At 37.2% G+C, this 23,342-nt stretch overlaps 1 protein-coding gene across 1 annotated transcript in view; it reads right to left on the bottom strand.

Annotated features, from left to right (window-relative positions):
* Positions 1–4,899: 4,899 nt before the first annotated feature.
* The window catches only part of rnf20 (ring finger protein 20, E3 ubiquitin protein ligase), an 80,449-nt gene continuing 62,006 nt past the window's right edge, over positions 4,900–23,342 (bottom strand). The window contains exons 11-22 of the mRNA XM_073820483.1: positions 23,052–23,231; positions 22,822–22,957; positions 22,613–22,734; positions 22,371–22,527; positions 20,461–20,737; positions 20,239–20,356; positions 19,961–20,110; positions 19,663–19,875; positions 15,527–15,652; positions 14,725–14,865; positions 5,681–5,785; positions 4,900–5,602 (exon numbers count right to left, since the gene is read on the bottom strand). Of these exons, the coding sequence (XP_073676584.1) occupies positions 5,426–5,602; positions 5,681–5,785; positions 14,725–14,865; positions 15,527–15,652; positions 19,663–19,875; positions 19,961–20,110; positions 20,239–20,356; positions 20,461–20,737; positions 22,371–22,527; positions 22,613–22,734; positions 22,822–22,957; positions 23,052–23,231 (1,902 nt within the window). The 3' untranslated portion in view covers positions 4,900–5,425. The remainder of the gene's footprint in view (positions 5,603–5,680; positions 5,786–14,724; positions 14,866–15,526; positions 15,653–19,662; positions 19,876–19,960; positions 20,111–20,238; positions 20,357–20,460; positions 20,738–22,370; positions 22,528–22,612; positions 22,735–22,821; positions 22,958–23,051; positions 23,232–23,342) is intronic.

The raw sequence follows: 23,342 nt of genomic DNA, 5'->3' as shown, positions 1-23,342 counted from the left end.
TTGAATGCGGCTGGTTGACTACAGACATACAGTAGGGTTATGCCTCCGCCTCCTGCATTCTTGTGCCAGGCAAGAGAAACCCGTTCACACACGACGCAGGTCTAGTGGGAGAAGTGATACTAGAGTTACAGAAGCGTGGAGATGTGCACGCCGGGACATGTGCTTTTTAACAGACCAAATATGAATAGAGAAAAGCGAGATAAACAGCAATAAAAAATAAAATAAAAAAAACAGTCACAAATTCACAATAGAATTAGCAATAAACATGTCTACTGGTACATTATACAGTGCAGGTCTCATATATTAAAATATGAGGAGTTTATTTGCAAAAAAAAAAATAGGCTCCGTTAATTAATTTATTTTTTATTTTTTGTGATTTATCCCTTACGAAAATAACAATGGTTTTACTACAAATAAAACCCAACTAACTATACAACTACACTAACTATACTATACAATTTTACTATAATAAAACCACGGTTAATAGCTGTTTGTTTGTTATTTTCATTAATGAAAATAACCCAACTGCAGTTTGATTGAGGTTAATTAAATGCACAATGAAAAAAAAACATGATTTTAAAATGGTTAAAAGCGGAGTTATCTGTTTTTGCAAATAAACTCTTCATATATTAAATAACTTACACAATTATGGAAGCCCGGGATTCGCCACTCAATATAACATTACAAAAAGGTGATTAAGTGCGACTTTTTCCTCACAATTTCGAGTTTACATCTCGCATTGTGAGATAAAAAAGTGCAATTCTGCAAATAAAATCTGCAAATTGTGACTTTATATCTCACAATTCTGAGAAAAAAAGTCAGAATTTCTTTTCTCTTTATTTCTCACAGTTGTGAATTGCAATTTTGTATCACGCAATCCAGAGAAAAAAGTCAGAATTGTGAGTTTTTATCTCCCAATTCTGACTTTTTTCTCTGGATTGCGTGATACAAAATTCTAACATTATAATATAGTAATATAGTAATTGTGGATTTATATCACGCAGCTCTGAGGAAAAAAATCTGCATCTTGGAATTCTGACTTGATTTCTCAGAATTGCGACTATTAAAGGGAAATAAAGCAATTGTGACTTTTTGTGCATATGTCTGGTATGTCTTTATTAGATCTGTTTAATTCAACCGGTGTTACATACATCCGCATTATCCATTTATACTGTATAAGTTTAAGTCGTGTATTTATAGACATTGTGTGAGCTTTAGCACAAGCTTCTTTCCAATCTTCATCTGAAACTTCTAATTGCAAATCTTCCTTCCATGCATTCAACTTATTTTGTGAATTCTCAAGTGAGAAAGCTGTTAGCAATTCATAAACTTCAGATATAATACCTTTATCATAATTTTTACTAAAGATGAAAGTGGAGGCCTACGGAGAGCATTATCTTGACTTACTTTAACGAAGCTTCTCAGCTGGAGGTATTTGAGACTGAATTTAAACCTCAACTCCTCAAAAGACATCATAATATCAGAGTCTGTCAAATAGAGATCTAGAATCATTTTAAGTCCCTTCGATTCCCACAATTTGAACGTTGCAAAGAACTGATTCCCCCATATTGGACTATATTGAGATAATGAATGAGAATCTTTTAAATAATATTGTACATCATACCATATCTTTAACATATGTCTTACAATTGGATTTTTAGTTCTTTTCCGTAATTTTTTTGCTGTGTCCGAATATATATATATGAGGGAAGAGGTAGGGCTAGATTATGAGATTCCATTTCTATCCAATGCGAAGACTCATTTGTTGAAAAACACAACATAATAGACCTCAGCTGTGCAGCCCAGTAGTACCACAATATGTTTGGACATTTTAAACCTCCTCTGTCAAATGGTAAATACAACAAAGATAAACAAAGTCTTGCCTTCCTATTGTTCCATATAAATCTGACAAACATGGTTTTGATTTTTGAGAACAAATCTGAAGGTGGCGGTAACGGAATATTTTGAAATAAACAAAGTAGTTTGGGTAGTATGTTCATTTTTAAAATATTAATTCTCCCAATTACAGATATTGGTAGTGACATCCATCTATCTATTGAGTCATTCATTTCTGCCATTAAAGGTTCATAGTTGGCATCAACAATGTTTTCCAATCTTGGCAAAATCTGTACCCCCAAGTATTTAAACTGCTCAACAACATTAAACTGAACTACCTCTAAGATTGGATTTCTTCTTTCATTTGAATTTAGCAGTAATATAGAAGATTTTATGTTGTTTACCCTAACCAGAGATATCACCAAATGTTTTAATCAGCTGCAACACAGCCGGAACTGATTTACTTAGTTTTGACATGAATAGAATGACATTGTCAGCATATAAGGATATACTGTGTTCTGTCTGTCCTATTGTTATTCCACAGAATTGCTGATTTGAACGTATTCCAATTGCAAGAGGTTCAATTGCTACCGTAAACAACAAAGGACATCCTTTCTTCATTTCTATTGGTTTTGAAATATTTCTATTAGTCATGAGTTCTGCAGTTGAATTTTTGTATATTACTTTAACGCATTTTATGAAGTTATCTCCAAATCCAAATCTTTCTAAAACACTGAAAAGATAAGGCCATTCGACCCTATCAAAGGCCTTTTCGGCATCTAATGATAGTAGTGCTGTATCTGACATTTCTTTATTAATGTGAATAATGTTTAATACCCTTCTCACATTATGGAATCCCTGTCTTCCCATTATAAATCCATTTTGATCTTTATTAATAATGTAATTTTTGTAACCTTTTTGCCAAAAGTTTACATATGTGACCCTGGACCACAAAACCAGTCATAAGGTTAAATTTTACAAAACTGAGATGTATATATAATATGAAAGCTCAGTAAATAAGCTTTCTATTGATGTTTGGTTTGTTAGGATAGGACAATATTTGGCCGAGATACATCTATTTGAAAATCTGGAATCTGAGGGTGCAAAAAAAAAAAATCAAAATCCTGAGAAAATCACCTTTAAAGTTGTCCAAATTAGGTTCTTAACAATGCATATTACTAATCAAAATTTACATTTTGATACATTTACAGTAGGAATTTTACAAAAAATCTTCATGGAACATGATCTTTACTTAATTTCCTAATGATTTTTGGCATAAAAGAAAAATCATTTTGACCCATGCAATGTATTTTTGGCTATTGCTACAAACATACCCCAGCGACTTAAGACTTTTGTGGTCCAGGGTCACATATTATCTTGAGGTCACAATTTAACAAACTTCTGGGTCTCATATTTTCACATTTGTTAGAAGGTTTACCTGGTTTTGGCAATAAGATAATTAGAGCACCATTCATAGAGGGTGGGAAACTACCTTTCTGAAATGCCTCCAGAAACATTTCCAGAAGTGGAGTTAGCAGTTTATTTTTACATTTTTTATACACATCTATTGGGAGACCATCTGGACCTGCTCTTTTTCCTGACTTCATACTATCGATAACATTCCCTATTTCTTCTTTGTTAATTTCCGTCTCCAGGTCTTCTTTGTGTTCATCTGAGAGATGATTTTTTGTATCATATAATTCTTTATAGTAACCTCTAAAGGCACCATTCATTTCTATAGGATCCACTACAACCTCTCCATTTGTTATAACAGTTGTAATTGGTGTTTTTACCTCCAATTGTTTTATCTGCCATGCTAGTAATTTACCTGATTTATCTCCTTGTTCAAAGAAAGATTGCTTTAATCTCATAAGACTGGAGGCGGCTCTGAACGCAGACAGTTTATCATATTCAGCCCTTAAAATTAGTAACTCACTTTGCATTTTTGGATCACTTCTCTCATAAACTTTTTCCTGAAGAGTCTTTATTTTATGTTCCAACTGTATTCTCTCCTCTCGTACCTTTTTTGATTTTGAGCCTGTATAACTAATAATATGTCCCCTGAAGAAAGCTTTAAATGCTTCCCACTTTGTACATGCAGAAGTCTGTGTAGTATTAAAGGAACACTCCACTTTTTTTTGGAAAATTAACAAGTTGATTTTTACCGTTTTGAAATCCATTCAGCCGTTCTCCTGTTCTGGCAATATCACTTTTAGCATAGCTTAGCATAGATCATTGAATCCTATTAGACCAATAGCATCGCGTTCAAAAATTACCAACGAGTTTCGATATTTGTCCTATTTAAAACTTGACTCTTCTGTAGTTATATTGTGTACTAAGACCGGTGGAAATGCAAAGCTGCGCGTTTCTAGGCTGATAAGATTAGGAACTACACTTCCATTCCGGCGTAATAGTCAAAGAAGTTTGCTGCCGTAATATGGCTGAAGCAGGCGGAGTATTATCAGAAATTAGTTCCCAGCTAGTTTAGCATTTGCACATGTGCTGCGTGGTATTACTGTCATTCTTGCGGGATCTGGTTTCCAAGTCCACGAGTTTATCCTCCAGAGACTTGTTTTTTGACTCCAACTTGTTCAATTTAGCTTGCAAGTGAGCAATGTCGTCCTCCGCGTTTGATATCTGCAATTCCTGCGACACTCGTTCATTGCAGTCGTTCATTTCCTTCTTCATATTTCTATCGCTGTCATGATTCCATCAAATCTGGATGAAAACTCAGTTTTCATGGAGTTTATGGCAGCCAATATTGCATCCGCCTTCACCCCTTCAAGTGCCCCTTCACCAATGATCCCGTCCTCCGCCACATCTTCGCTACCTTTCTGTGTCTCACCGCAAACGCGATAATCAGTTAACTTCGGCTGCTTCGTCGATTTGCTATTTTCTTTACTTACTTTGCCAGACTTCGACATTATAGTATTAACACCAACACTATGCTACCACGTTTTGTTGCAAATGGCAGTATTTTTAGTAGCAAATTATAATGGTTAAGACAGAGCGGCGTGAGGTACGTCTTCTCAGGTGGCCGCCATAACCGGAAAAACAAGTCAATACGTTTCAATATTTTAATGGATTTCAATAAAGCAGTTGCACAACCATCACTACAGGCAGTCAAAAAAAAGTAGACAGTACAAAAATTACAATACCAGCTGTTCTGCAAACTGAACGCAAATGAACCATTGCCTAGTCAACTAGGCAGCTTGTTTTCAATGACAGGGCTCACTTATGTTGATGGGTTCACATTGGCTCTGGGTTGTAAATGTAAAGTTGAGGTGGAATGGGAGATCTGGTCAAGGCAGTATTTATAAAAATGTCAGCGAACATTCAGGACACTCCTGAAAGCAAGAAGCAGCAGCTTTTGTGAGAAATGTTGGCTGGGACAGACCTGTGGAATGTGACCAGGTTAGTTCTGCTAAATCCACGCCGGAACACCTACTGAGCATTTTGGATGTTTTTGAAAAGAAAAAACAAGTGGAATGTAAAACACTTGACGTTCGCCCAACATTACAGGACAAGCTCCACCCAGTGTTGAGAAACTGGACCAAACAAATGCAGATACCGTGAATCACAACAAGTCTCATCCGATGTAGATGCGATGGAAATCGTTGGCACCAAATGCGGCATTGCACTTTGGGCATTTTCTCTGGCGGGTGTCGTAGCGTGTCTTCACGCACTCGAAACAGAAAACGTGGAAGCACTTTGTCAAAACAGCGTCCTTTACGCGTGAATTGCAGCAGGGACACGTCAACCTTGCCTGTAAACACAAAAAAAGATTAACAAAAGAACACAAAACTCGTTCTAGTCCTCCGTACAAATTGACAACATGAATGACCTTGTAATCGTTTATTTCCTCATTCAGGATCTCATCTCCATTTCGAATGTTCTCCGCAGGTTTCTTGGCCTTCTCGATCTTCCTGCGCAGTTTGGATATGTCCTCCTAACGAGGTAAAAGAAACAGGTTAAACAAAAAGTACACAAAATATCAATTTTTACACCCTATTCACAAAGCATATCACTTTCTATTGACAAAAGCAGTTTAACAGCATTAACCCTCTGATTAAACTGCCTTCATATTTTAGGGTTTCTACAGATTTGAAGTGAAATTTAAGACTTTTTAAGACCTTGTTATACCACTTTATATAAAATGTAAGACCTTAACCTGTAATGGAAATACACATTATATTACATGATATTTATTACTACGATATACAGTGAACTTTTCATATCAGCAGACAATATTCCAGACAAAAAGTACCACATCACCAAGATTTTAGGTGGTGTAAACAATTTACTGTATTCTGAAGCAACATTTTCATTTTATTTACCTTTATAAAGGCCTATTTTTTTAACTTTTTAAATGTATGCATCACCTTTCATGTCAAATTATTACAATTTATTAGGGATGTAACGGTGTTGTAAATACCATCATACCGCAATAACAAATTTTTTCGATACTACCGTGGTCGCATGACTCGATAAAACAATAGGTCTTCTGAGAAAAGTTTGCTCAGGCGAATGGAGCGAACGGGAGGTTGCGGGAACTACATTTCCCATCAGCCCAGGCGTGGCCATTATCCTTTGCGGTCGCTACAGACTGTAGCAGCAAGGAAAAGAGATGGAAATGGTCGAACCTGCTCCGTCTGAAGTGCGTACTGTATGCATTACGTATTCTTTTCAGCACCCATGTTAACGGATTAGAGCGTTCACACTGCACGCGGTTGCTGTCCGGCAGTACGTCCTAGAAGCGGTGCCTTTGCAGCAGTGCAGCGATCGTTTCGGCACCGAGTCTATTTTTTGCTGCGCTGTATGCGCTGAATTAATGTTACAGTGCATTGTTCGCTGTAAAAATGAACATGGATTGACACGGAAATGTACCATAAATGCATATAAATTTCACAGTCAACACATGGCTTTTTGGCTATAGGTTTAAAATAAGGAAAGGTGCAGTTTTAAATAAACTAGGCAACATAATAGATGCACTTGTCCAGGTAGAAAAGTTCTTTAAAGGATTGTTTTTAATAAAGATTTAATGCGAAAGAAAGGCACTAGAGCCTACTGCACTGCAAAAAATGCTTTTCTTACTTAGAATTTTGTCTTGTTTCCAGCCAAAATATCTAAAAATTCTTAAAGTGCATATTGCAGGTTAAAAAAAATTCGAGATAAACATATATTCGTGAATGAAAATACTATACGAACCGTTAATGCACTATTTGAAAATATTTTACAAGACCTAAGGGCACAAATTTAGAAGACAAAGTGACGGTTTCCTTGACCGCTCTCAAAAACAACTTTTTTTTCCACACCGCGTCATATGACGTCACGAGAGGGAGTCGTTCGCCTAGCTCTGTTGCTATTCAGTAGGAGCAGTCGTGAGTTAGTGCGTTTTCGGTAGTTATTTTTTAATTTCAATTGATCATCGTCATGGTAAATTATTGTGTTTATGGAGGCTGCACAAACTCCAGCCTGTCAGGACATCGTGTCCACGGGTTTACTTACAATAAAAAGAACGGTGCTATCTTCCGTATCTGGGTGCGTTTGTGCGGATGAAGTGACGGGCCTATACTAATGCATCTGCTTCGAAAAACGCGTTCACTTTACACTGGAGGATTATCATCCCGGCGATATGATGTAGTTCAACATGAGATGCTGAAGCAAGAACCAAGTGAGGCTCAGAGCCGGTGCAGTTCCTTCGGTGCACACAGCAGCTTCGTCGGGTCCGCTGTCAGACTGTGGTTCGTCCGAAGCCGTCAGAGATGCAGCTCGACGAAAACGTGAACTGCACCGTAAGTCTTGTTTTTCTTCTCACAACTTCTCATAAATACCAAATCCGTGAACATATTTATTTAAATAATGAGACAACGAGATGTGTATAAGTTTTTGTAAAGCACCGTAGCTAGCTTGTAAGCATTAGCAATATCATTTTAAGAACCATGTAAAAACGGTACCATAGGAGAAGGCATTACTGGTCAGTTATCCTCAGTTTGTTAATATTATAATCATCAAGTCTAGTTACAGCTTGGTCACATTGTTTGCACAGCTAATTTGTAATTTATTGTCATGTGTTGTGTTTATAGGGCTTTGGGAGACATTGCAAGACATGAGGCTGTGTGAAGATCTGAAGCAGTGGAGCCAGCTGTTATTAACCACCTCTAAAATAACACATTAGTGTGATACCTACACTGAAAATATTTTTCTTTCAGTAGTATATGTTTTGTACATCTACATGTATATATTAACAGTTGCAATGTTGTGTTTTAAGTTGGGTATTAACAGTACTATGAAATAATATTTATGATTTATTGCTGTATAAATTAAACTGAATTGAATTAGCCATAAATGCAGATCTGCTTGATATACATGTTGTACACTTTATATAAAAAAAAATGTATACAGTAAGACAATTTGTGATTGTGATTATTTTTTATTGTTTGTCACCAAAATGGGGCCATTCAAAACCTTTATAAAGTAATCCTTCCTCTGTAAACTGTCTAATAGCTGACACAACACATGCAGGTAAGGGCTTCCTGATGAATACCAGCAGACAACTTGACTGTATGCTGTCAATATTAATTGTCTTATACCAATGGCATCAAAAAGTTTTACTTTACATGTATTTGTCACCTAAATATAGTCAAACTGTAATTGAGATTAAATTTTACTCTTTATTTGTACGTACAAGTATTTAGCTCAGAGTAATAAATGATCTCTACCATAAACTTACTCATGTCTGCTGGCCTGGAGATGTCTATGCCCCTGCCTAAAATGCATATAAGCTATATGTAGAACCTATTTTGATTTCAGACAGCAAGCCTCAAAGCCTGGGTGCAGAGTCAGAGACAGCACATCAAGTTTGGGGGTATTTCCCATATAAGCATATAATAAAACAAAAAGGTGTTTATCTCTCGCGCGCGCGGTACGTAAACGTATATCACGTAACGTTAGCGTCGGATATTAATGAGTATGACACGCTTGATCAACGATCATTCGTTTGTGTTACTGGTAAGTAGAATCAATACTTCTAGATGACAAATGCTATGATTTTGCCCGATTAGATATCGTCAGCTAACAGTGATCTCTCACCAAGACACCTGCCCTGTTCTCCTCACACCACAACTTAACTTGTCTCCTCTGGCCGTTGTTCTGTTTAATCCTGGCATGTCCCTGCCCTCTTGGCCACATAGCAGGCTCATATTTGTGTCTGTGGTTCGTCATACAAGTGTAAATAAACATTTTAAATGTTCTCCGCGTCCGAACAGTCATTGCGATCCATTGTTTTCCTATGGTTTACATTGACCGCTCTCCCTCTCGTTACGTCACTACCGGTTTGCCAGTTTTTCAGATGCGGAAGTAAAATTCTCTCACAAAAACGACTCTAGAAGCCTTAATAGCGTATTTTGAAGTATATTTTAAAGAAAATCTGGTTCCTACTGTTACGGGTCCCGGCCGCGGAACTCGTAGGCAGATTAAAAGTGCCTGAATTATCAGGAGAAACAAAATCGCATTCAAACGTCAGTGTCTTTCCTCAAGCGCAGCTTAGTAGCGTCTGAGGTAAACACAACGTGCATCGCCATGGTAACCCACAGCGCATGCTTTCTCCAATGCTGATGATATTTTGTTTTAAACACAGACGTTAGTAGTGACAATTAATAAATGACTTTTCACAGTATAAATATATAAATAAATATATACATTAATAACAAAACAAACATTACAATTGTGGATACACAATGGTGTATCACACACTCCCCGACAAAGAAAGATGGCTCCTGCCAGCATATTTTTTCACTATAACACCTCTTTTATCTTTAATCTTCTAGTACCCTATTGTCATAGGAGGTACCCAAAATGGAAATGTGACTTGTGGCGTAAGGGGGGAATAAGGTGGACTAATGTAAGGTGTAATGTGGTAAGGTGTAATTTGGTAGGATGGTAACCCCCAATGTGGTGTCTGATTCATCTCGTAAGTCTCTAAACTGTTTACTGTCGGGTATGACTGAATTGCTGGCTGACCTAGTATTTCATAAGTTAACCTAGGTGTGGGTCTTCTGTCACGTGTGGATCTTCGGACTTGGCTTGTTTGGTCAGTTTCCTCTGAACTCAAGGTAGGTATTTCGAGAACCTCTTGCTTAGGTGTGTCACCTTCATCTGTCTCACTACATTCTCCCTCAACCTGTTCCTCTTCTTTTTCAGACTGTCCTGCCAGTGTTTCTGCCCATGTCACTTGTCTTCCACAGGTAAGTTCATTCTCATCAGGAAGATTACAGGTAAGTCTCTCATTTTCTGTAAGTAGTTCTCCCCAAATCTCTGTCCATTTTCTTGGTCTTTCTCTTTCAGGTTGTTCACAGGATTGTCGTCGCAAAGGATCACAGGTATGTTTCTTATTCTCTCTAGGTTGTGGTCTCAGGGTCTTCGTCCACTGTCTTTGCCTTTCTCTTTCAGGTTGCATATGGTATCGTTGTCGTGGAGGATCACAGGTAAGTTCCTGGGTTGGTTGGTTAATGGTAAGTCTTTGGTTGTAGTGTTAATTTCGTCAGACGAGACGAGACGAAATATGTTCGTCAACGACCTTTTTTTTCATGACTAAGACGAGACGATGACAAGACTGCACCACTGTCCAAAAACGCTGACTAAGACTAAATTAACATGCATTATTGTTGACGAAAAAAGACGAGACGAAAATGTTTTGCATAAAATAAAAACTAAGATAAAATCTCTCTTCATTTTCGTCTACAATCGTCTCTGCTTTTTCATCAGCTGTTACGGCTTTAAAATATTCAAACTGCGCTTTGGCGCGCTGGCTGGCACTGAGCCAGAGACGGACGAGCTCTGCACTTGTCATTTAATCACAACTATGCAGTGTTTTTAACCACATAACGCTTATTTTAGGTTTCAGACATTTAAATACACATAAGTACTAGTAAAAGGAGACATTTAGAGTTTGTAAATACACACATAGGTCTATGGAAGCAGCAAATAACAATCTATTCAAATATAATTTGCCGATGTGTTTTATTCATGTCACATACACATAGGCTTAGTAACTAAAAAGTTCACTCTATTCCTCTTCTAGTTCACCAGCAACGTACTTGCATGTATTTCGGGAGAAACGGATGAATGTATATGTGCTGTAAATACGGCTGACAGGACTCTCTGAACAGCAGCGCGAACAAACATGGCCGCGCCCATATCTCACGTTACAGATTACGATCCAGATCATTTATATAGGGTTTTAAACGACGAAACATACTAATTCACACATATTTGTGAATCGGAATATTAGATAGTTCATGGCATGGTAAGCAAGTGTGTGAGTATTCTGGATAAAAAAGGAAAAACGAAATAAAAGCGATCTATCTGTCATACAGTGTTATTGTGTCTGTGTTGTGTCACGTGACAAGCTTGATGCGTCGCCATGGAAACAGTAAGGACGAACGTTCTAAAATAACGGTCGCTTAAAAAAACTCACTCTCAGGGGTCCGCTAGAATATTTTAAACTCACCACTGAAAGGGTTAATCATTTGTGAATGTGTCTCCTAAATCAGAAATTGAAAACCAGACACGTTTAACATTTGCATTCAACAAAAATCATTCAACAAGTGTATTTTGTCAGGTAATTATGACATTTAACCAATGTTTGAGATATGTGAAACACTTTTTTTACTGAAATGTGTATCAGTAATAATCTCAGTAATAATGTGTTATTTTAAAAAAAAGACTATAATTTTTTGACTAAACCTAGACTAAAATATATTGAGTTCTTTTTTGACTAAAACTAGACTAAAATTAAAAGACTTTTAGTCGACTAAAACTTGACTAAGATACCTTGAGTTTTCTTTTGACTAAAACTAGACTAAAATGACGAGACTTTTAGTCGACTAAAACTTGACTAACAAAAAAAGATATGTGAATGACTAAATATGACTAAAACTAACAAGGACATTTGGCACAAGACTAAGACTAAGACTAAATTAAAAATAGGTGACGAAATTAACACTATTTGGTTGTTCTCTTGGGTGTCTCGTATCCTTAGCCAATAGTAGTTCTCGTCATCCTGCTCATCACTATCAGACTCACAGGGTGATCCGGTCTCATTTTGCGGTCTTGTTTGTTTTCTCTTGGTTCTCTGTTTAGATGTTTCATCTGGGATCTCTACTGGTAAGTCATTAACCTGATGCAGCAGATTCCTGTGCAGAACTCTTGATTTTGAGCTGTCCGTCTCTGCGACCACTCGGTAGATTGGTCCATCATTTATTTGCTCCTTGACAACGTACACAGTTTGCTCCCAATATGATCTCAATTTTCCTGGTCCACCTTTTTTGTTTAGGTTTCTCACGAGTACTCTGTCACCAGGCTGAAGAACGACTCCTCTGGACTTCCTATCATAGTACAATTTTCCTCGGGCACTTGAGTTCTTACTGTTTTCCGACGCGATTCTGTAAGCTTCTGTCATTCGCTTTGCCCACTGTTTAGCATATCCTCTTGGATCGTTACTTTTCTCTCTGTTAGTCACTTTGAACATTATTTTTCTATACATCAATTCACCGGAGTCTCTAACCTGCAATATGCACTTTAAATCAAGAAGTATTTTCTAGACAAGTAAAAATTATTGTCTTGTTTTTAGTAAAAACAAGTCAAAATTAAGTGAGTTTTTGTTTAAAACAAGCTAAATAATCTGCCAATGGGGTAAGAAAAAAAATCTTATTTCAAGCAGACAACTAGATTCAGACAACTCATTCAGCTAAACTGATTTGACTGTTTTTTTTACATGCTTTAATAATTTTTTGTTACTAAAATTGAAAAATTTAAGTTTCTGTTTCAAAGTTTACAGATAGATGGCAAATTTGTATGCCATTGATATGTTCAGTGTTCATGTAAACTGTTTAATAAACACTTCTGGCACTTTTTTCGAGTCTCTTCATTAGTTTTGTTTTTCCTGTAAATGATTCAATAAATACCGTACCGTGCCATTCATACCGTACCGTGAAGTTTTGATACCGTTACATCCCTACAATTTATCATTAAATTCTATAGGGCTTTTACCAGTCAGATTAAATAATTTGCACTGCAAAATTAAAACTGCAATAAATAATGTTATGGGATTAATGTTTTAAATACATTAATGAATATACGAATAAGAAATGTTGAGGGGAAATGCATACTTTTAAACAAACTAAACTACCAGTAGGTGGCAGCAAGTCACTAAATGAGTCATTGAGTTGTTTATTCGACTGATTCATTCAAAACGCCAAATCATTTAGTAGCAAAACACTACTTTGTATGCATTTTCGTTGGTGAAATAGAACAAAACAGCAAATATTGTGTCTAAAATGTAAGTAACTTAATAACTAATTGACTAACTATTTGTTTATTGAACTAAAATCAATGTAACATTTGCAATCGTGAGAACATTCATCAAAATAGCTTTAGTTTTGTAACTAAACTATATCATGTTACACATTTTGAATTTTTCCGTTGCCGTTACGATCATTTGTTTTGAAGTCTCTCACAAAGAGACAGTCATCGCAACGTTGATACCAGAAATACACTATCCATTATCCATTATGTTTACACTGAATGTATTAAAATCAGAAGAATCATTCTTGCGTTTCAATGCCTCGCTGGTTATTTTTTTGTCCCTTAAAAAATAAAATCTTCAGTCTGGCCAATGATTGTAAACGGTCATTAGTTCTGTCAGACTCAAGATATTTCAGCGGTAATGTGACCAAAATATTTAAGACCTACTGAATCTAAATTTAAGACATTAAGGCCTTTTATTAAGAAACACATTATTTAAGACTTTTTAAGAACCTGCGGACACCCTGTATTTGCGGAATTAAATCTAATATTTGTTTCTTACTAATCTGACTAACTGAGGTGCTGATTTAAAAAAAAAAAAGACCATTTTGCTCTAGGACATCACTTTCATTTCAAAATATGATATATTTTGTAGCATTTTTGCTTTCGATAGCCATTTGTAAGGTAAAGAGGTCTTGTATTATGTCTTAAAGGGATAATTCACCCAAAATGTAAAATTGTCTGTCATTAATTATTCACCTTCATGTCGTTCCAAACCCATAAGACCTTCGTTCATCTTCAGAACACAAATTAGGACACTTTTGATTAAATATGAGAGCTTTCTGACCCTAAAATTACAGTTGAACCACTGATGTCACATGGACTATTTTATCAATGTCCTTATTACCTTTCTGGGTCTTGAACGTGTCAGTTGCGCTGCTGTCTATGCAGGGTCAGAAAGCTCTTGGATTTCATCAAAAGTATCTATATATTTGAATATCTAATAAATATCTAATATGTGACCCTGGACCACAAAACCAGTCATAAGGTCAAATTTTACAAAACAGATATATATATATATATCATATGAAAGCTCAATAAATAAGCTTTCTATTGATGTATGGTTTGTTAGGATAGGACCATATTTGGCCGAGATACAACTGTTTGAAAATCTGGAATCCGAGGGTGCAAAAAAATCAAAATGCTGAGAAAATCACCTTTAAAGTTCTTCAAATTAAGTTCTTAACAATGCATATTACTAATCAAAAATTACATTTTGATATATTTATAGTAGGAGTTTTACAAAAAATCTTCATGGAACATGATCTTTACTTAATTTCCTAATGATTTTTGGCATAAAAGAAAAATCAATAATTTTGACCCATACTATGTATTTTTGGCTATTGCTACAAACATACCCCAGCGACTTAAGACTGGTTTTGTGGTCCAGGGTCACATATATGTTCTGAAGATGAACCAGGTTTCTTAGGAGTTTGGAATGAAGTGAGGGTAAGTAAATCATGACAGAAGTTTAATTTTTAGACTGCTTTTGTTATTTTGAGAAGTTCATCATGTACGCACCTGTGCACGTCGGGCATTGAAAGACTCCTTTTCTCGAGAAATGCTGTTCTCAACCACCTCCTCTCTGACCGCACTCAACCTCTGCTGCACCCCCTCCAGCTGAGTGCGCACCTCCTCCGAAAGTAGCACCGACTCCTGTGCCTAAAAAAAAAAAAGAATCAAGACAAGAGAGAATAAGATTTTTTTTAAGTGCTACTTTCTCCCACATTATTATGTTGCATGTATACAATTAGCATGCAGTGCATCTGTTAAGTATTCACAGCGCTGCACCTTTTCTACATTTTGTTATGTTATGGCCTTATTCCAAACCATAAACAATACCCCATAATGATAACGTGAAAGAATCACGTACGTAAGTATTCACAGCCTTTGCCAAGACACTCAAAATTGAGCTGATCATCCTTGAGATGTTTCTACAACTTGATTAAATTCAGTTGACTGGACATGATTTGGAAAGGCACACACCTGTCTATACAAGGTCCCACAGTTAACAGTGGCCCACAAAAAACTGCCTAAAAATAGGCGTCAAGCTTGTAGCATCATACTCAAAAAGACGTGAGGCTGTTATTGGTGCCAAATGTGCTTCAACAAAGTATTGAGCAAAGGCTGTGAATACTTATGTACATGTGATTCTTTCATGTTGTCATTATGGGGTATTGTTTGTAGAATTTGGAGGAAAATAATTAATTTAATCCATTTTGGATAAGGCTGTAATATAACAAAATGTGGAAAAAGTCAAGCGCTGTGAATACTTTCTGGATGCACTGTATGTGAGTTCATCTGCAACTGTATGTTGTTCTACCTTGCGCTTGTTCATCTCTAAAGCCTGTGTGCGGAGCCCCAGCTCCCTCTCTGCAGCGCTGATGGTGCCCTGAAGGAGGCGCTCTTTCTCCTCTAGCTTCCGAACCACCTGCAGCTGAGCGTCCACCTAAGAGAAATACAGAAAAATCACATCTTATGTTCTGTTCAGTTGCACACAAAAACTATCCACAAATTTAGGCATTTTTTTACCATTACAAGTAATAAAAACACCCCTGGAAAAATATTTAAGGGCAGAAATATCACCCTATAATGGAAAAGTTAACTTTTTTTATTTATTCAAAACAGAACCCCTGGAACATGACATTAAATATTTCTCATTTGTTACAGGATAGTAGTGTAACAGTCTTCTAGGGATGTGCCCGAATCTCAATACAGTGTTTGGAAACGGAAATGACAATTTTTTTTTTTACAATTACAGAATGTCACAAAAGTGAGTACACAACTCACATTTCAGCAACCACTTTAGTATGTATTCTCAAGGGATAATACTATAGAAATGAAACTTGGATATATTTTAGAGTAGTCAATGCACAGCTTGTATAGCAGTATAGATTTACTGTCCCCTGAATATTACTCAACATATAGCCATTATTGTCAAAATAGCTGGCAACAAAAGTGAGTACACACGAAGTGATAACAGCAGTATGTTGTTTAACCATGCAAAGCCACATGTCCTAATCATCAAGTTTATGTTTTTGTCTGCTTGACAGGGCAATACAAAGTTGTGTACCTTGTATTAGAGCAGTTAAAATTAGGTTATTAAATACAAAAATTAAATACAATTCTCTCATACTGACCACTGGATGTTCAACATTTCATCTCATTGCAAAGAACTCTCTGAGGATTTGCGAATTAGAAATGTTGCTCTCCACAAAGATGGCCAAGGCTATTAAGCCTCGTTCAGACTGTCAGCCCAAATCCGATTTGTATGCAAATCCGATTGAAATCCGATCATATTTAGGTAGTCTGAACAGCAACGAACTACATGAAATCTGATTTGGTCAATCCGTTTCGAGCTTCATTCGTATGTGGTTTGGAATCCTATTCAAATCGGATTTCTGCTTTTTCACGTTTTCATGCCACATAAAACGTAAACACGTCAGACGTTTTTGTGGAAAACATAACAAAAGTCTTTGCAGAAACAAGCTTGTGTTGTTGCGAACTGCAAATCAAGCGGGAAAAGACAATATACAGCTAGTATACGCACCTCTTTGAGTTTTGATACCAGCAGAGACGGCAGCACAGAATAAAGTCGCACATTCCAGCTTCCTGCGTTTATGCCGCTGCTTTAGAAGACGAAATATAATCCAGCGCGACGGCAACGTTGTCATATCGCAAGACAGCATCTATATTGCAAACTGTAATGCTGTTATTGTTTTTAGCGTTGGCATAATAACGCAACGGCATTGCCATAGAAACCAACGCACATTCCGTAAAACGAAAGAACGCTTATGGACACACAAATCGGATTTGAACAGTTGCGATATGACTGTGTGGACAGTCAGTTATTCAAATCTGATTCCATCCAGATCTAGACAAAATCGGATTTGGGCTGACAGTCTGAACGAGGCTTTAGAGGTTCAGTAACATCCTGAAACTGAGTTACACTACAGTAGTCAGGGCCATACAAAGGTTTCTCGTTTTGTGCGTCAGGTGCAGAACCTGGCTTCAAAAAACAGATGCATGAGTGCTGCCAGCATTGCTTTAAAGGTTGCAGATTTAGGAGGTCAGAAGCTTGTCAGTGCTCACTGCAACAAGTCCATTTACATAGGCGTCGTCCCAGAAGGAAGCCTCATCTGAAGCTGGCTCACAAGAAAGCCTGCAAACAGTTTGCTGAAGACAACCTGTCCAAGATCATGAATAACTGGAACCATGTCCTGTGGTCTGATGAGACTATAAGATAAACTTGTTTGGCTCAGATGGTGTCCAGCATGTGTGGCGATGCCCTGGTGAGGAGTACCAAGAAAATTGTGTCTTGCCTACAGTCAAGCATGGTGGTGGTAGCATCATGGTCTGAGGCTGTATGAGTGCTGCTGGTACTGGGGAGCTGCAGTTCATTGAGAGAAACATGGATTTCATTATGTAGCAGAACATGATGCCTTCCCTCCAAAAACTAGGCCAAACGGCAGTTTTCCAACATGATAACAATCCCAAACACACCACCAAGATGACAACTGCCTTGCTGAGGAAGCTGAAGGTGATGGAGTGGTCAAGTATGTCTCCAGACCTGAACCCTATTAAGCACCTGTGGGGCATCCTCAAGCGTAAAGTGGAGAAGCACCATGTGTCTAACGTCCAGCAGCTCATTATAGAAGAGTGGAAGAGTCTGGTCAATTCCATGCCCAAGATGATTAAGACAGTGCCAGATAACAATGGTGCAAACACAATATATTGACACTTTGGACAAGTTCACTTAGGGTGTACTTACTTTTGTTGCCAGCTATTTTGACAATAATCAGGGTTCATACACATTTTTACCAGTAAAATTCCATGACTTTTCCATGACTTTAAGTAAATATTCATGACTTAATGTTTCATGAAATGTATATGTATCAGGGCTCGAAATTAACTTTTTTACTTGGTAGCACTGGTGCTCCCAACTTCAAAAAATTAGGAGCATCTAAAAAAATGGAGAGATGTCTATTTGACGTCTGCATTTACATCTGCAAGACATTTACAAGACGTAGTTTGCTCATCTGCAATATGTCTATTGGACGTTTCCTATCAGATGTCAAATAGACCTCTATTAGATGTTTGTGATTCAGAATGTATGTAAAACTGACATCTTACAGACGTCTGCCAGACGTTTGTACACAGCAGATGCTTTCCAGATCAATAGATCTTTAACAGACATCTTGCAAACGTACGTGTGCTTTGTGCGTTGTACAGTATATTGACACGGACGGAGGCACCAGAATTGTATCTGACAGAATGTCCGCTGTAGCATATACATGCATGTTTCTGTTGCATACATATCTGTTTTACATTCAATGTAAACACTCTGCTTTGGCAATACACTGTAACAATTGTCATGCCAATAAAGCACATATTGAATTGAAATTGAATTGAGAGAGAGAGAGAGAGAGAGAGAGAGAGAGAGAGAGAGAGAGAGAGAAAGAGAGAAAGAGAGAGAGAGAGAGAGAGAAAACATCCAGTTCCAAGTTAAGCGGAGCGCAGTGTCAGTGACAGGGAGTTTAACTAGCCCAAATAAAAAATACCTTTTTTTTTAAATAGAAAATCAGATAGGAGTTTAAATTTTAATCAAAAATGTTTATATATATAAAAAAAGATATATAAGATATATAGATAATTGCAATAATTTGACCATAAAAACCTGGAAAAAAATGGAAATAAAAATAATTCTTTGTCACTAGGGGGCGCTTTAGGAGCGCTGAAATATTAGTTTCCCTAGTAACAGCTGTACACAAATCAGCATTTACGCTGTTTTGTCAGACAAGAAATGAACATGCAACACGTTTCTGAGGACAGTCTGTTTCCTTCAGATACATTCATATAGACATCCGTGCAGCGTTTTGACTTTGAAACGTGCAGTGCACATATTTATTCAATGACATCATTGCCTTTTTGAAGATTTATCCAACCCTATCGCGATCGTCTTTCCGTCCCCAACTGTAAGACCTCTTAAATTATAATCAAGACTTTTCTTTTACTATTTTAAATATTTATTACTTTTGTGACCTTACATTTGATACAAAACTGCGAGTCGCCGTTACCCCCATTGACTGGTTACCCTCACTGATCAGTGGTTACCCCGCGCGACCGATCACGTGACCGTTTGTGCGCTCGTTAACTGGAATTTAAACAAAATTATCAGCAATATTCTAATATACAGAGATGGTGAAACAAATTTCCATGACTTTTCCAAAACTTTGTGGGTTAATTTAATTTTCCTAAACTTTTCCAGGCCTGGAAATTGCCATTTTAAAATTCCATGACTTTTCCAGGTTTTTCATGACCGTACGAACCCTGATAATGGCTGTATGTTGAGTTATTTTCAGAGGACAGTAAATCTATTGATTCATTCAATAATTCATTCATGAATCTAACAATCCATCTTAAAAGATGACAGCATCACAAATCTCCAAGCCCACCCACCTGTGTTTTGAGTGTGAGCAACTGGTCAGCTAGCTCCTCTTTCTCCTCCTTCAGGAGTTTATGGATCTGGTTGGATTTGATGCGTTCGCTCATGAGTTTGAAGTTGGCGTCATCTTTCTCTCTGAGCTGCTGCATCAGACGAATGTTCTGCTCTTGCATGTCCTCAAACGCCTGGCCAGTAACATCCATTTCACTCAGCAAAGCATCTTCCTCCTGAAAGAGAAACAAACAGAGAGTAAACCATTAAGAATTTCAACAGAATGTTTGTCATTCACTACTCAGTAAATCACAGCTCTACCTGCTTAGCAAGAGAGAGTTTCTTATTGAGTATATCAATCTGCTCCTCCACTGATCGAATCTTTCTCAGGGCCTCTTCATCGGCCATCTTCTTTCCTTCCCTCCGCTCTCTTTCCTCCAGCTCTCGCACACGCTGACGGAGCTCCTCTGCCTGTACAAACACACACACAATATGAGAATATGCATTACTACTGCGACAAATGATTAATCTGCTGATCATTTGTTAAAGTGATCTGATTTTCCATTTAGTTTGCAAATTCAGCTGTATATGGTTTGTACCTCTGACTTTGATTTCTTTTCCGCAGCCATCAGTTGCACTTTATCTCTCTGTTCTTTGGGTGCCGAGCGGTACATATCCAACAACAGCTTCATCTCCCTCTGGGACTCTTGGGCTTTCCTGTATCATAATCACTTAATTACAATCAGCTTCCTAATCATTATTAGTACTTCCCAAAGTACTTTTGAATCATTACAATCAACATATAAATCAGAATGGCTTACTTGAGATCCACCCGCACTATTTTCAGCTGCTCCATCTCTTTGCGTTTGGGTCCTCCAATCACAGGGCAGCGTTCAGCGGCTAGATCTTCTGATTGGCTGCTGCTGGTACTGGCTTTCTCACGCTCTTCTTTCACCACTACACCTCCAGTACTCCCACGAGTCACCCTCTCTCTTTCTCTCTGTTCCTTCTCTTTCTCCTTGTCTTTTTCTTTCTCTTTTTCCTCCTCTTTCACTACAGCCTCAGTGTCTGTACCCGGTTCAGTCTTTACTGTTACACCTGAAGAGAAAAACATGTAAATTCTTAAAGGGGACCTATTATGCAAAATCACTTTTACAAGGTGCTTGAACACAGTTATATATCATAAACAGTCTCTCTGAACATGCAATTCAAAATTCCTTCCTACAAAAACATAACTGCAGGGTAGGGCTGGGCGATTAATCGAAAAATAATCGAAATCGACATTCAGAACCTATAATCGTTAAAATTTTTCCAGGAAGATTATTTCAATTACTTTCCCTTTAAAAAACACAAGCGCTCCGTTACGTTATTCCGCCGACATGTCGATGGAGAGCTTAAACAGTATTTATACAGTAAAAAGTATTTACAGGATATACAAGGGTAATTTTATTTAGAGGAGATACTGCTTATTTTCTACTTTTAATATGAAAAACATTGAAAATTATTTATTTTGTTTCCAATAGTGCAAGTTATTTATTTTCACTAATTTAAGAAAAATGTGACTTTTCGTTTTAAGCAATGCTTGCTTTAATTTCAGTTGTTCAACACTGATGTTCAATTAATAATCATAGATCGTAGATAGTGTGTTTTCTTCAATTATTTTAAAATCAAGTAATGCACCCTTCATCCAAAAATCTCTCGCTTGTAATATGTGAACATATTTACTGTACAAAACTTGTCAGTGAACTATGAGGGCAAAAAAATAATTATTATATAAATATAATTAAATATAATTTTATTAATAAATAAAATAATCGTTCATTAATCGTAATCGGGTTAAAATGTTCAATTAATTGAGATTTTGATTCTAAGCCAAATTGCCCAGCCCTACTGCAGGGAGAAATCGACTGGAGCGATCGCTTTAGTGCCTCAGTTCAAGCAACTGAACCCATTATATCTTTGTCTTTACAAAATGAACACGAATGAACACCAAAAGACAGGCAATTGTATTAGAGAGCCTACAGTACAATGTACTGAAATGAATAATGTAATTGCTCATTTACTGTTTCAAACTGCGGAAAATGTGTAAAGCTTGTAAACACTGCCAAATAACAAGACATTTACCTCAGAATAACCATTTGGCATGCATAAGCTCATCACAAAGAGGAGCATTTTGCTATATTTATGCACTATTGCATATTAATATTTTTACTACCTGTTGTCTACATGATAAGAAAAATTCAACACTTCCTATTGCATTTTACTAATGAAGAAAAACCAACTGGATGTGTTAAAGACATACTGTATGATAACATTTATAGGATGCATTATGAAGGAAAATTTTGTTTCTTATAGGAGCCAATAGCTCCTTACTCTGTTGTTTTTTGTCTGGAGCCCTTGGAAAACCATTGTTTGTTTACAGGAGCAAAGGAAGCAAAGTTTCCTGCAACATTTTTTTTTTTTTTTTACAAAGCATTGTTTTAGTAATTGTTTTGTGACCATTGTTTTGTTTTGGTTTCTTCACTTTTTATTATGAATTGATTCACTTTATTGGACTTGTTTTAATATAACTCCGACTGAATTCGTCTGAAAGCCAAATACACCTAGGATGCCTGGAGGGTGAGTAAATAATATGCTAATTTTCATTTATAGGTGAACTAACCCTTTAAGTGCAAGCCAAAGTAATACCTTAGCAAACACTACTAGCTAAAGAAATAAATCGAGGGTGTACCAGTGGTGCTGGGTGTGGCGGATCCACTATCTGGCTCTGTCTTCACAGTAACGTCACCCGTTGGGGCAGGTGTATGCGGGGAGGCGGTCTCTTCCTTCACATCCATCTCTGTGCTGGACTGTGATTGGATAGCAGCATTACCTTTGGCAGCACGGAGCTACAAGAGATGACAGAAACTTTAGCAACCACTTATTTTTTTTGTGGTATTTAACAAAATATTTGAGTCACTGAGTTGCTCTAACCTGGTTGAGCTCCTGCTGAGACTCTCTCAGTCTGAGTTTATATTTAACCACCTCTCCCTTCAGCTGCTGGTTATGAGTCTGCAGTGTACTGATCAAATGTCTCATCTCACGGTTTATTGGGCCTGAGAAAGAACCAGAGAGCAATACAGTGTCATTTCAAAAGCTAAAAAGAGCCGAAAATCATTATAAAGAGAGCAGAGGAAGTTTACCTGCTTGTTCATTAGCAGCTAATGTCTGCTCAAATTCGATCCTGAGCATCTCGTATTCCTTGCGCACCTGTGCTAGCGTGTCTTCCAACTGAATTACTTCAGTGCGGACCTTACGCTGCAAGGAGACTTCGTCATTCTGAAATAAACGCACATAAATTGTCATTGACGTATAATTTAATGACAACAACATCATTTAATTCACTGTTCATTGACATTAGCACTCTATGTACCTCCATGTGGTCTAGCTGGCGCAGGCGGGCAGTCCTGGTCGTGTTGAGTCGAGCTTTGGTCTCGTCCAGCTGAGATTTGAGGACCAGTGATTCATTATAGAGCACAGAGAATTGAGACTGCAGACAGCGATACTCAGCACTATCTCTGGCCACTTCCTCAGCCCTGGACAACAGCTCCACCTGAAAGAGACAACAATGTTTGTCTTATTAGTGAATCTGAATGATTCCAATAGCGGTATTCATATAAAGTGCACTACGGTTCAAAGGTTTATGGTCAGTATGATTTTTCTC

This window comes from Garra rufa, chromosome 16 (genome assembly GCF_049309525.1).
Source record: "Garra rufa chromosome 16, GarRuf1.0, whole genome shotgun sequence".
NCBI classification, from domain to species: Eukaryota; Metazoa; Chordata; class Actinopteri; order Cypriniformes; family Cyprinidae; genus Garra; species Garra rufa.
The sequence above is the reverse complement of the archived record's forward strand: the minus strand, read 5'-3'. Positions and strand labels throughout refer to the sequence as shown.